This window comes from Microcaecilia unicolor, chromosome 4 (assembly GCF_901765095.1).
Source record: "Microcaecilia unicolor chromosome 4, aMicUni1.1, whole genome shotgun sequence".
Lineage (NCBI taxonomy): Eukaryota > Metazoa > Chordata > Amphibia > Gymnophiona > Siphonopidae > Microcaecilia > Microcaecilia unicolor.
In genome coordinates, this window is record NC_044034.1 from 366,693,730 (window position 1) to 366,707,816 (window position 14,087).

The 14,087-nt window shown below is 46.0% G+C and overlaps 1 protein-coding gene across 1 annotated transcript in view; it reads left to right on the forward strand.

Annotated features, from left to right (window-relative positions):
* The window catches only part of CFAP47 (cilia and flagella associated protein 47), a 1,083,264-nt gene that overhangs the window by 211,723 nt on the left and 857,454 nt on the right, over positions 1–14,087 (forward strand). The window contains 1 exon segment of the mRNA XM_030202357.1: positions 5,812–5,956. Within this exon segment, the coding sequence (XP_030058217.1) occupies positions 5,812–5,956 (145 nt within the window).

Sequence of the window (14,087 nt, forward strand, 5' to 3'; positions counted from 1 at the left end):
CATTCTAGGCTAAGCTCCTGAGGATCCCTTTCTTCTGCACAGGATTCCTTTATGTTTATCCCACGCATATAAGTAAATAAATAGATGACACACTGATTACGATTTATAACAAACTAGCCGTTGAGCCCGTTAAAACGGGCTAGTGGGTCGCCACTGCCCCTCCCCCCAGAGTTCGCCGCTGCCAGTACCCCCCCCAAGTCGACGTCACCGCCGCCACCCCTCCACCCGGCCCGTCTCTTCGCTATTCAACTTACATCTCCGCAGCAGGCAGATCAGCTGAGCTCCCGTCGGCCTTCCTTCTCTGCCTGTGTCCCGCCCTCGTGTGACGTAACGTCGGCGAGGACAGGACACAGGCAGGGAAGGAAGGCCAACGGCAGCTCAGCTGATCTGCCTGCTGCGGAGATGTAAGTTGAATAGCGAAGAGACGGGCCAGATGGAGGGGTGGCGGCAGCGGCGACTCCGGGGGGGCACCAGTAGCGGCAACCTTGGGGGGGGGAGCGGTGGCGACCTCGGCGGTTCCCTCCCTGTCCCGCCCCCCGTCATCACGTATTGACGAGGGGGCGGGACAGAGAGGGAAGTCTCTACTGCGCATTTGCGAGTGAGTACGGTCACTCGCCGTTTATATGTTTGATTACCACTCTACCTATGAAAAGTTATTCATAGTAACATAGTAACATAGTAGATGACAGCAGAAAAAGACCTGCACGGTCCATCCAGTCTGCCCAACAAGATAAACTCATATGTACTACTTTTTGTGTATACCCTACCTTGATTTGTACCTGTCCTCTTCAGGGCACAGGCCGTACAAGTCTGCCCAGCACTATCCCCGCCTCCCAACCACCAGCCCGGCCTCCCACCACCAGCTCTGGCACAAACCGTATAAGTCTGCCCAGCATTTTCCCCGCCTCCCAACCACCAGCCCTGGCACAGACCGTATAAGTCTGCCCAGCACTATCCCCGCCTCCCAACCACTAGCCCCGCCTCCCACCACTGGCTCTGCCACCCAATCTTGGCTAAGCTCCTGAGGATCCATTCCTTCTGAACAGGATTCCTCTATGTTTATCCCACGCATGTTTGAATTCCGTTACCGTTTTCATTTCCACCACCTCCCGCGGGAGGGCATTCCAAGCATCTTCCTGACATTTTTCTTGAGTCTGCCCCCCTTCAATCTCATTTCATGTCCTCTCGTTCTACCGCCTTCCCCTCTCCGGAAAAGGTTCGTTTGCGGATTAATACCTTTCAAATATTTGAACGTCTGTATCATATCACCCCTGTTTCTCCTTTCCTCCAGAGTATACATGTTCAGGTCAACAAGTCTCTCCTCATACGTCTTGTAACGCAAATCCCATACCATTCTCGTAGCTTTTCTTTGCACCTCTTCCATTTTTTTAACATCCTTCGCAAGATACGGCCTCCAAAACTGAACACAATACTCCAGGTGGGGCCTCACCAACGTCTTATACAGGGGTATTAAAACCTCTTTTCTTCTGCTGGTCACACCTCTCTCTATACAGCCTAGCAATCTTCTAGCTACAGCCACCGCCTTGTCACACTGTTTCGTCGCCTTCAGGTCCTCAGATACTATCACCCCAAGATCCCTCTCCCCGTCCGTACCTATCAGACTCTCCCCGCCTAACACATACGTCTCCCTTGAATTTCTACTCCCTAAATGCATCACTTTGCATTTCTTCGCATTGAATTTTAATTGCCAAATGTTAGACCATTCTTCTAGATTCCGCAGATCTTTTTCATGTTTTCCACTCCCTTCCTGGTGTCCACTCTGTTACAAATCTTAGTATCATCCGCAATGTCACTCACAAATATATTGAACAGAATCGGCCCCAGCACCGATCCCTGAGGCACTCCACTACTCACCTTTCCCTCCTCCGAGCGAACTCCATTCACCACCACCCTCTGGCGTCTGCCCGTCAACCAGTTCCTAATCCAGTTCACCACTTCAGGTCCTATCTTTAGCCTGTCTAGTTTATTCAAGAGCCTCCTGTGGGGAACCGTGTCGAAAGCTTTGCTGAAATCTAAGTAGATTACATCCATAGCACGTCCTTGATTTAATTCTCCGGTCACCCAGTCAAAGAATTCAATGAGATTCGTTTGGCACGATTTCCCTTTGGTGAAACCATGTTGTCTCGGATCTTGCAACTTATTATTATTTATTATACTTCCTCTGTGTGCATTCCTATGGACAAGCCAGCGGCATTTTAAAAAATGTAACTTTTTTTTTAACAGTATCCTCCCCACACCCATTATAGACCTCCTTCCCGCTCCCCCGAGCCGAAGGGTCCCACTCCCAGCGCATACCTGAAGACAGCGTCCCTGCTGATCTAGTGGATTCTTCAGGGCAGGAAAGATCCCCAGTCTTTCCTGCCCGCTGCCGGCGTTGACCCTCCTCCTGCCGCATCTTCTTTAAAATGGCTGCCGAGACTTACAAGAGCAGCCTCGCAAGACATATCCTTCCTCTTTCTTCTCTCCCCTCCATCCGTGTCCAGCTTTTTTCCTCTCCCCCCTCCATGATCCATGTCCAGCATTTCTCCTCTCCCCTTCCCTCCATCCATGTCCAGCATTTCAACTCTCTTCCCTCTCCTCCATCTATGTCCAGAATTTCTCCTTTCTTCCCTAAATCCATGTGCATCTCCTCCTCTCTTCCCTCCCCTCCATTCATGTCCAGCCTTCCTACTTCCTCTGTCTTCCCTCCCCTCCATCCATGTCCAGCATTTCTCCTCTCTCCCTTCCCCTCCATCCGTGTGCATCTCCTTCCTCTGTTTTTCCTTCCCTCCAACATTTCTCCTCCATCCATGTCCAGCATTTCTCCTCGCTCCCCTCCATCCATGTGTATCTCCTTCCTGTCTTCCCTCTCTTCCATCCAGGTCCAGCATTTCTCCTGCCCTCCCCTCCATCCATCCATGTCCAGCAACTTTCCTCTCTCCCCTGTCCTCCCCTCCCATCCATGTCCAATGATTCTCCTCTGCCCTCCCCTCTATGTCCAGCAATTCTCCTTTGCCCCTATCCTCCCCTCCCATCCATGTCCAGCGATTCTCCTTTCTCCCCTGCCCTCTTCTCCCATCCATATCCAGTGATTCTCCTCTGCCCTCCCCTAACCATCTATGTCCAGCGATTTCTCCTTTCTCCCCTCCCCTCCCCTCCCATGTCCAGCGATTCTCCTTTGCCCCCTTCCTCCCATCCCATCCAAGCCTCCACCTGCCCCTCTTTTCATCCCCCGAGTTCCAGGTCCAATCCCCCAGCGCTGGCTCTCCTGCCTGCCCTCAGCTCCCTGATAGCCTTCCTTTCCTTCCTGCTGCAGCCCTGCCTTTAAATATTTTATTTTAGCTCAAGTTGCGCGGCGACACTTGAAGCAGCAATCTCGGCTCGCCTCCAGCCTTCCCTTCCCTCTCAGTGTCCCGCCTTCTTCGTTCTGACGTATTTCCTGTTTCCGCTAGGGCGGTACACTGAGAGGGAAAGGAAGACTGGAGCCGAGCCGAGCTTGCTGCTTCAAGTGCCGCCGTGCAACTTAAGCTAAAATAAAATATTTAAAGGCAGGGCAGTGGCAGGAAGGAAAGGAAGGCTATCGGGATCTGAGGGCGGGCAGGTGAGCCAGCGCTGGGAGTCTGTGACCCTGCAGCTCGTGGGGTGGGGGAGGAGATGCAAACCGGCTCGCACTCAGAGAACAACCGGCTCGCAAGATGCCAAAAATTTTAACAACCGGCTCTTGCGAGCTGGCTCCAGCACACCACTGATATGGAGTGAAGAGATCAGAGGTGTGTGGGTTGGGAGTAAGGGCTGTGGTGAGTGAATGAGGAAACTGGATGAGCTTTGGTGAGGGTGTGGGGGAGAGAAGGGATTGCTGTTAGAAGAAGGTGTGTAAAAGTGGAATCTTCCTCTTGATTTTGGATTTTGCTGTTTTCCAGTCCATGAGCCCCCCCCCCCCTTTCTTCTCCCTTCACTTTGTTTCTCTCTCTCCATGATCTTTCCACTTTTCCTAGGATTCAACCCTAGGATCCCTTATCACACCTTCCCCCATCTCCCCATAGAAATTAACTGGATATACAGAAAGTGTCAGAAAACAACTTTATATTTATAATGTAAAATAGAAATGGTCACTAATATGCAAATCTGTTCTAATTTGTGCTAATTTGCCTCATAGTTGCTGCATGTTTGAAAACCATGCGCTCTGATCATTGCTTGTCTCCATATGCTTTGTGACAAAGACCATTGACCATTTTAGTTGCTACATTGTTGAATGATTCAAACCAGTTTATATCCTTTTGAGGTGCAACTCTAGAATTCTAAAGAGACTTCATATGAGGTCTCACTAGAGACTTACAGAGAGGCAGTATCACCTCCTTTTTCCTGCTAGTTATTTATCTTTTTCACTCTTATGGCACTGGACTTATGTTTGGTCACTTAAAGGTTATCAGGTAAGATCATCCCCAAGTCCCGCTGTTTTGTACTTCACCTTCTATAAACCAAATATTCTAACCACTAGGCCTATAGTGTACCACTCCCTTGGGCTTTTGTAGTTCAATTGCATGACCCTGCACCAGGGGCGTAGCCAGACTTCGGCGGGAGGGGGTCCAGACCCCGAGGTGAGGGGGCACATTTTAGCCCCCCTAGCACCGCTGACCCCACCGCCATTTTTAACCCCGCCTCCATTTTTGACCCACCCCCGCAGCCACCACCACCCTTGACCCCCCCCGGCGCCAACCCCTTTGACTCCCTCTTCCCTCCGACGCCGTCGGGTACCTTTGCTGGTGGGGGTCCCTAACCCCCGCCAGCCGAAATCCTCTTTGGCACGGCCGCGTTGCTGATCTGCATGGGCAGGCTTCTATTTACAGAAGCCTGCGCTACTGCGTTGCTCATCTGCAAGGGCAGGCTTCCGTTTCTGTGAGTCTGACATCCTGCGCGTACGTGCAGGACGTCAGACTCACAGAAACAGAAGCCTGCGCGGCCGCGTTGCTGATCTGCAAGGGCAGGCTTCTGTTTTTGTGAGTCTGACATCCTGCACGTATAACGTACAACGTGCAGGACGTCACTCACAGAAACAGAAGCCTGTGCGGCTGCATTGCTGATTTGAAAGGGCAGGCTTCTCTTTCTGTGAGTCTGACGTCCTGCACGTACAACGTACAATGTGCAGGACATTACTCACAGAAACAGAAGCCTGCCCCTGTAGATCAGCAACGCAGCCGCGCCGGAGAAGAGGACTTCGGCTGGCGGGGGTTGGGGACCCCCACCAGCAAAGGTACCCAACAGCGGCGGTGGGGGAGAGTTGGCGGTGGGAGGGGGGGGTTGAAGAGGTTGGCGTGGGGGCCAGGGCCAAATCTACGGGGCCCATGCTTCCGTGGCCCCACGTAGCTACGCCCCTGCCCTGCACTGTTTAGCATTAAATCTTAGCGTCCACACTCGAGACAATTTCTCAACTTTGCTAGATCCATATTCATGTTTTCCGTACCTTCCAGGGTGTCTGTCATAAGATGTGAAAGTAAAAAATAAATATCCTATACTCAATGGGAATTTACTCATTTTATAATTTGAGTTAACCCATTAGTGCCCAATGTTCCCATTTGGGAACCAATCAATATGTTCCCATATGGCTTATTATGGGAACATTGGGCACTAATGGGTTAATGATGTGGTTAAATGCAAAAAAAAAAGCAGACCAAAATAATAACTTATATGAAGATTAGAGATTTTGTTAAAGTTTAAGGGCTTTGAATCCTGCAGCAAAATGACTCATAATAGGTTGCCATAGAAATTTCCATATTTCTTAGTTTGATGTTTACTTTTTCTTTTAAATTGCAGAGATACTTCTATTTCCATAGTGTTCCTGTTAATTCATGGCAGCAGATTCCATTCAGGCTTCAGAACATCAGTGCTGCACGTACCATGGTGGAGTTTGACTTCTCCAACTATCCAGATTTTTCATTGACATGTGACGATTTGTCAGGTATATGTCCTGTCTCACTTCCAGGCAGTATATTGTAGACATTGAAGAGCATCATGTGACATACCGGCCTAGTAATCAAAAAGCAAAAGGCTCGATACTGAGCCCGTGGTGATCAGCCACGGTCAGAGAAAGACCTGGATATCCAAAGCTGGGCCTAATTTGGGCACTTGCATTGAATATCTGAGTCATTGGTGCCAGCCAGTATTTAGACCGGTACCTGGATAACAGCCCAGATTGATTTATTTATTTGTAGATTTGTATCCCACATTTTCCCACCAATTTGCAGGCTCAATATGGCCTACATTTGCTGTATTGGCGGTTGCCATTTCCGGGTAACAGAATTACAGATGTTATTTTGTTAAGGTGCTTACATACATGGTAACATACATGGAACATAGCATATATGGAACAGATCGTCCCCTGACCTAACCACTGCCTGGACCTGACTTTTGCCGGTCCTCCGCCTGCTCTGACCATTGCCTGGAACTGACCGGCATAGCTCTGACCTCACCTCCTCTGTTTGTCTAAGCCTGAGTCCTCTTCCTCGCCCGACTTCCTAAGACCTGTTGGCTGCCCGAACCTAGGGGTTCAACCGCTGTGGAATGGTGGCCGCTGCAGATGAAGCATTGGGCTTCTGACTGCTGGTCTTCGGATCAGCACAAGGGCTCACTCTATTCCTGACATCTGTGACTAGAGGGTTTTAAGAGGGGGTTAGACAAGTATCTCTTTTGGGTTGTTTAAATAAATGACATCCTGAGAGTCTTCCCATCCTGTTTTTCTATGATTATTGCTTTAAAAAAATGCTTTTATCTGTTTCTGTTAGATAAAGGGAACTGTAAAGCCTATTATCTAGTTCATATATAGGATTTAAGATCTTTTGGTGGTGTAGTTATAGTGAAATTAAATAATGTATTACTTTAGGTCATTTTTTTAGTAGCTAACAAATGGAGAAAACTTCATACATATACGCTAAGCAATTCTGTACAGACTATGGGTTGATATATGAAAAGCTTTTTTCCCATTTTGTGTCAAGGAGAAAAATGCTTAGTACATCAAGCCCTAGGTTTATAAGCAAAACAGTTTATAGTCATTCTGGGAATTCTGAGTACAGTGTGCTCCTTCCCTACAATAGTGTCTGGAAGAAAAACAATCATTAAACTATGTCTAATACAAAAAATAACCCCTCAAAGAATGAAAAGCTACAGATACAAATTTCCCTTTTGAAACACATCACTTTGTCAGTACTAAAAATGTACTTCAAAGATAAATCAAGATATATGCAGACTGCTAACTTAAATACACTGCAGTGGAACATCAGAGAATATATGGGGAATGCGGTTTTCAAAGCCATTTCTGTGGGTAAGACTGTGTTTTACCTGAAGGAATGGTCTCTTTGAAATTTCCCAGATAAAATAATGCTGGATTTTCTACAGTGTGCCTAACGCTACCCAAATTGTCTGGAGATGTTCCAGTGAATGGAGGGTTGGGGGAGAGAATACACATATTTTTTTCATTTTCAGAACTAATGCATTGCTTTGGCTGAAAAACAGTACTTGCAGGAACAGCAGGCACACATCTTTTTCCAGGGACAATATCCAAAGCAAAGCTACTCAGGCAGTGTTGTTTTGATTTTCTCAGGATAAACAAGATACAGTAATTAGTCTTCACTGAGTGGTGATATCATTTGACAGAGCCTGATATAATGGGAACATTAACTAGCTCTTGAATTTTACAGAATCCGCAAGTATGGTCATCTGTGCATGCTGTCATTGCCATCTGGATTCTTTTGTCTCTCTCTGGTGCTCTTCAGATATGTCTGAACCATGGTTTTCATTTTGTAAAGTGAGTAGCGGCTTTATCCTGTAATCAGCATTGGGTTGCCTCAGTAGTGCAGGAGGCGACAGACCTCATCAAGAAGCACTCAGATATGATCAAGTCACTCGCTAGGCATGGGATAAACACAAAGGAATCCTGTTTGGAAGGAATGGATCCAAAGAAGCTTAGTGGAGATTAGGTAGCAACACTGCCAATTGGGAAGCAAAGCCAGTTCTAGGCAAGACTTCTACGGTCTGTACCCTGATCATGGCGAATAGATTTTGATGGGCTGCAATGGAGCTTTACAGGGGCTTCGACAGCTTAAGAAATTTAGAACAAAGACAGTGCCGGGCAGACTTCTACGGTCTGTGTCCTGAAAATGGCAAGGACAAATCAAGATCAGGTATAATATGAAGTATCACATCATACCATATGTAATGAGTTTATCTTGTTGGGCAGACTGGATGGACCACACAGATCTTTATCTGCCGTTATCTACTCTATTACTATGTAGGCCCACTTCCAGCTTTACTTCCTCATTCAGGAGGTATTTTGGTGGGGGGGGGGGGGGGGGGCAATGGAGGTCCTACTACTCTACAAAGTCAACAAGGTGGATGTGGAATCAATTAGATCAAAAACAACAAAAATGACCCATTATAGAGGCAAACAAGAATATGTGAATGTGAAGCACATTCCAACTGAAGGAAGGAAAAAGCCTCAAGGCACTCAAGACTCACTAGTCTAAAGAGCTACAGATGATCAAAATGACCTATAAAGCAATCAATATGATCTGTTCCTCATCATTGGCTAAAAAACCTTCCTGTGTTGTTCAATGTTCTGCTTCAAAAATTATAGAAAGACATGCAAAATCACCTCCCAATAAATTTGTATGTCAAATACTCAAATATTTCAAAAACATACTCAATCCAAAGCTTAGGGATAAAGAACTTAGCTTAATGCAGTCATCTGTCTTACAGTCTCTTATTCTGCTGAAGGCAATCCTCAGGTCCTACTACTTTCACAGGTGTATGTATCCTTCCCTTTCCCACCTTTACCAGATAACTCAGAGATCTTGCTCTCATCCAAGTTAGCAGACGACCCAAAAATCCTAACTGGCTCCCCAGCCAAAAAAGGGGGTGAGCTTTTGACTTGCTCCAGGAGAGCAAGTAACCAATGCAGATGACCTACTGGTAGGAGGGAGGCTGAATTTTTTCCATACAAGGTGGTCCCTTATAATCTCAGATCAGTGGATTCTAAAGGTAATACAGACAGGTTACAGTCTACAATTGGAAAGGAAGTCTTCAAATTTCCCACCAAGAATGTCAAGATTAAGCTGTCAGCTTCAGGAATTTCTTATCAAGGAACTTATTTCCCTCTTACAGATCAATGGGAAGGGGTTTTACGCCAAGTACTTCTTGGTCATGAAAAAGACAGGGCAATTTCATTCCATCCTAGACCTTGTAGGACCCTGAACAAATATCTGGTCAGGCAAAAGTTCAGGATGGTTTCCTTGGGCATCCTTCTTCCCATGATTCAGAAAGGAGATTGGCTATACTCTCTGGGCTCAAAGGACACCTGTATCCACATACAGATACATCCAAGTTACAGCAAGTGTCTTAGATTCTGAGTAGGAAAACACCACTACCAGTATCGTGGATTGCCGTTTGTCCCCGCGTCAGCACCCAGGATACTCACAAAGTTCTTAGCAGTCATTGCAGCATAAGAACATAAGCGTTGCTATCTGGGACAGACCAAAGGTCCATCAAGTCCAGCATCTTGTTTCGAACAGTGACCAATCCAGGTCACAAGTACCTGGCAAGATCCCAAAACAGTACAATACATTTTATGCTGCTTATCCTAGAAATAAGCAGTGGATTTTCTCCAAGTCCATCTTAATAATGTTTTATGGACTTTTCTTTTAGGAAGTTATCGAAACCTTTTCTAAACCCCATTAAGCTAACCGCTTTTACCACATTTTCTGGTAACGAATTCCAGAGTTTAATTACACGTTGAGTGAAGAAATATTTTCTCCGATTCGTTTTAAATTTACTACTTTGTAGCTTCATTGCATGCCTCATAGTCCTAGTATTTTTGGAAAGAGTAAACAAGCGATTTACATCTACCCGTTCCACTGCACTCATTATTTTATAGACCTGTATCATATCTCCCCTCAGCTGTCTTTTCTCCTTATAAGGAAAGATAACTATCTGGCAGACAAAGTCAGATCATACACTCTCATGAGCGATCTCTGGAAATGGGTGTAACCCAGAAGATCTTTCGAGAATGGAACACCACTCACTTTAATAAGGAAGTACCTTAGTTCTGCTTCAGACGAGGATCTCACGGCACTGCCTTGGAAGCCTTTCTCTTCCGTCTGTACACATATCTTCCCAATGTTCTCATAGTGAAGATACTTCTGAAACTGAAGCCCAATCGAGGAACCATGATTCTAGTTGCACCTTACTGACTGAGGCTGATCTGGTTCCCACTTCTGGAGCTCTCCTCTGAAGATCCATGGAGACTGGAGTGCTTCTCAACTCTCATCACTCAAGACGAGGGTCCCTATCCCTCATGGCTTGGATGTGGAGAGGGTAGTAGTGGATTCGCTGGAGAAAGTAAAGTTACTAACCAGTTGCAGGTGTTCTCTGAGGACAGCTGGATGTGTTTTCTTATACACCTGCCTGCCCCCTATTTGTAGTTGAATTCTACAAGCTGTACATATTAGTCTGACTAGGTCTGGCATGATAGCAGCAGACAAAAAGATGCATGCCTGTGAGGCGCAATGCTTACCAAAGCTTCCAGAACATGAGCTGGGAAGCATTCTCGTTTAGGGTCTGTTGGATCTGTAAGAACATAAATTGTGCTGTCCTTGGAGAATACTTGCTACAAGTGAATATCTTTGTTTAGTCTGTAAGTTGCAAGTGTAAGTAGCAGCACTGTTAATGCCCCTCTCATGCTCTGCCCATATGTATGCCTCTTTGCAGTTATGCGCTATGTCATAGGCAGCCAACTCTGGAACACCATACCTCAACACATCCGAAAAACCACTGAACACCTACCCTTCCGAAAACTGCTGAAGACTTACCTCTTCAAACAACTACTGCTACTTGACATTTCTAAAGCGCTACTAGGGTTACGCAGCGCTGTACAATTTAACATAGAAGGACAGTCCCTGCTCAAAGGAGCTTACAATCTAAAGGACAAATGTACAGTCAGTCAAATAGGGGCAGTCTAGATTTCCTGAAAGGTATAAAGGTTAGCCTACCCAAAAGACCCGTCCTAATTCTCAAACATAATTCCACACCATTAGTATTACCCACACTCCAATCCCTTCCCCACATCTCTTATTATTGTCCTACTCTATGTAATTATGTCATCTCTGCGACACTTTGTTCCATACTTTGTGTCATCTCTGTGATACTTTGTACCATACTTTGTAAGCCGCACTGAACCTGCTATCGAGCGGGAAAGAGCGGGTTATAAATGCCACAAATAAATAAATAAAATATGCACCCTTACAGAATAGGAGTGAAGGAGTAGCCTAGTGGTTAGTGCAGTGGACTTTGATCCTGGGGAACTGAGTTCGATTCCCACTTGAGCTCCTTGTGACTCTGGGCAAGTCACTTAACCCTCCATTGCCCCTGGTACAAAATAAGTACCTGAATATATGTAAACTGCTTTGAAAGTAGTTGCAAAAACCTCAGAAAGGCGATATATCAAGTCCCATTTCCCTTTCCCTATTTGAAATTCTACATGGAATGTTGCTATTCCACTAGCAACATTCCATGTAGAAGCCTGCCCTTGCAGATCGGCAACGCGGCCGCGCAGGCTTATGTTTCTGTGAGTCTGACGTCCTGCACAATGACGTCAGACTCACAGAACCAGAAGCCTGCGCGGCTGCATTGGTGATCTGCAAGGGCAGGCTTCTACATGGAATGTTGCTAGTGGAGGAGTAGCCTAGTGGTTAGGGCAGTGGACTTTGATCCTGGGGAAATGAGTTCAATTCCCACTGCAGCTCCTTGTGACTCTTGGCAAGTCACTTAACCCTCCATTGCCCCTGGTACAAAATAAGTACCTGAATATATGTAAACCACTTTGAATGTAGTTGCAAAAAAGCTCAGAAAGGCAGTATATCAAGTCCCATTTCCCCTTTCCCTTAGTTGATTTGCTGCCACTTATGTGCATAAGTGCACCCTTACCCATGAGAGTAGTTGTATTCTGTACATTTATGAGCACAAATGGCACATAAATTTGAGCGTTCAGTTATAGAATTAGGGAATATGTCAAAAATAACATTAACATGGTTGATATGCAGGGGCTGTGGGGAAAGAGGAAGCCCTGTGGATCATTCTGGAAAGAGGAGACGCAAACAGAACTTGACAGAAATCTGATCAATGATATTGCAAAAGCAGGAATTAAAGAGAGGTGATGATACTGGGTGACTTTTTAATCTACAGGATGTGGATTGGAGTATCCCTGCCTGCAACTGTAAAGACAGTGGATGCCTTACAAGAAGCTTTGCTCAGTTAAATGGTGAAAGAACACCAGGAAAAGATAAAGCTGGATTTAGTAGTATGTCTAATGTTTGCAGGGGCAGTCCAAGACAATCTAACGCTGAGGCAGAAAATGAGCTGCCACCCTGAGTCCTCTGCTGCCGTCCTCCCACCCTTCCCTTCCCAACCTCCTTCCCCGAAATTACCTTTTCTATTCTTTTCTTGTTTTTCAAAAGAAGGTGACCTCAGTGACTCCCATAGGCTGCCCCTGCCTCCAGTCCCGGCTCCTTCTCTCTACTACGGGCGGCCAGCCTCTTTGACTTAATTTCCTGTTTTCATGGAGGGGGGCACTCGCAGTAGAGAGAAGGGGCCGGGACCGGTGGCAGGGCAGCCTATGGGAGTCGCTGCCACTGCCTTCTTTTGAAAAAACAAGAAAATAATAGAAAAAGGTAATTTGGGGGTAGGGGGTTGGGGAGGGAAGGGTGGGAGGGGGGTGATGCCACCTCACAAGACTGCCATCCGAGGCCCCCAACTCTGGTGGCCTAATGGTAGGGCCGCCACTGAAAATTTGGGTGGAGCCCACCCAGGTGGCAGTGATCACTACATGGCGTGGTTTGATACAAAAGCTAAGGTGGAATCTAGACACACCAGACTCAAAGTTCTGGATTTCAAACACACTCACTTCAGTAAAATGGGGGGCGTACCTGAAAGCGTTGCTGGCAGGGTGGGAAGAAATAAGAAGTGGAAAAACAGTGGGCTAAACTCAAACCTCAAAACCATTTAACCAGCTAGGAGTGGCACCTGGCCAGTTAATTGGCATTTAATTGGCTATCCAGCGATATTCAGTGGGGGATAGCTGGTTATCTCCCTCTGAACATTCTTGGTTAACGCCTGGGAGTTAACTGACTATATCGTGCAATATAGCTGGCTATCCCTGAATATTCAATCCATATCTGGCTATTGTAAATGGCCAAATTGGGCTACTTAAATAGCTTGTATATCTGTAGCCAGTATAAAATTAACTGGCTATCTTTGAATATCGGCCCCGGAGGCTATAAATAGAACTAATGAAATGTATGTAAGGAAAGTAAATAAAAGGAAAAGGAAACTGATAAAATTCACCAATAAATGGGCGGTAAAATCAAGGCAAAAAGGTAGCGTTCACAAAATCTAGAAGATTAAAAAAGGAGGAACAGAGATAATAATATCTCATAAAACCGACAGAATCAAAGAAAGAAATCAGGACGGCAAAAGCACAGAATAAAAATGGCTGAAGAGGTGAGAAGTGTTGTGTTTCTGGTTGGTAGGTCTATGAGGTCTGTCATGTATCCCGGGGCTTCGCCGTAGATAATTTTATGAACCAGGGTGCAGATTTTGAAAGCAATACATTCTTTGATTGGGAGCCAGTGCAGTTTTTCTCGGAGGGGTTTGGCGCTTTCGAATTGCGTTTTTCCAAATATAAGCTTGGCTGCCGTGTTTTGAGCGGTCTGAAGTTTCTTTATAATTTGTTCTTTGCATCCCGCATAAATTCCGTTGCAGTAGTCTAGATGGCTTAGTACCATTGATTGTATCAAGTTGTGAAATGTTTCCCTCGGGAAGAATGGTTTCATTCATTTGAGTTTCCATATTGAGTGGAACATTTTCTTTGTTGTAGATTTCACTTGGTTCTCTAGTGTGAGGTAACGGTCGATTGTAACGCCGAGAATTTTCAGGCTGTCTGAGATAGGGAGGGTATAATCTGGGGTGTTTATGTTTGTGGGTTTGTTCGTATTGTATTGGGATGAGAGGATGAGGCAGTGTGTTTTTTCTGTGTTGAGTTTTAA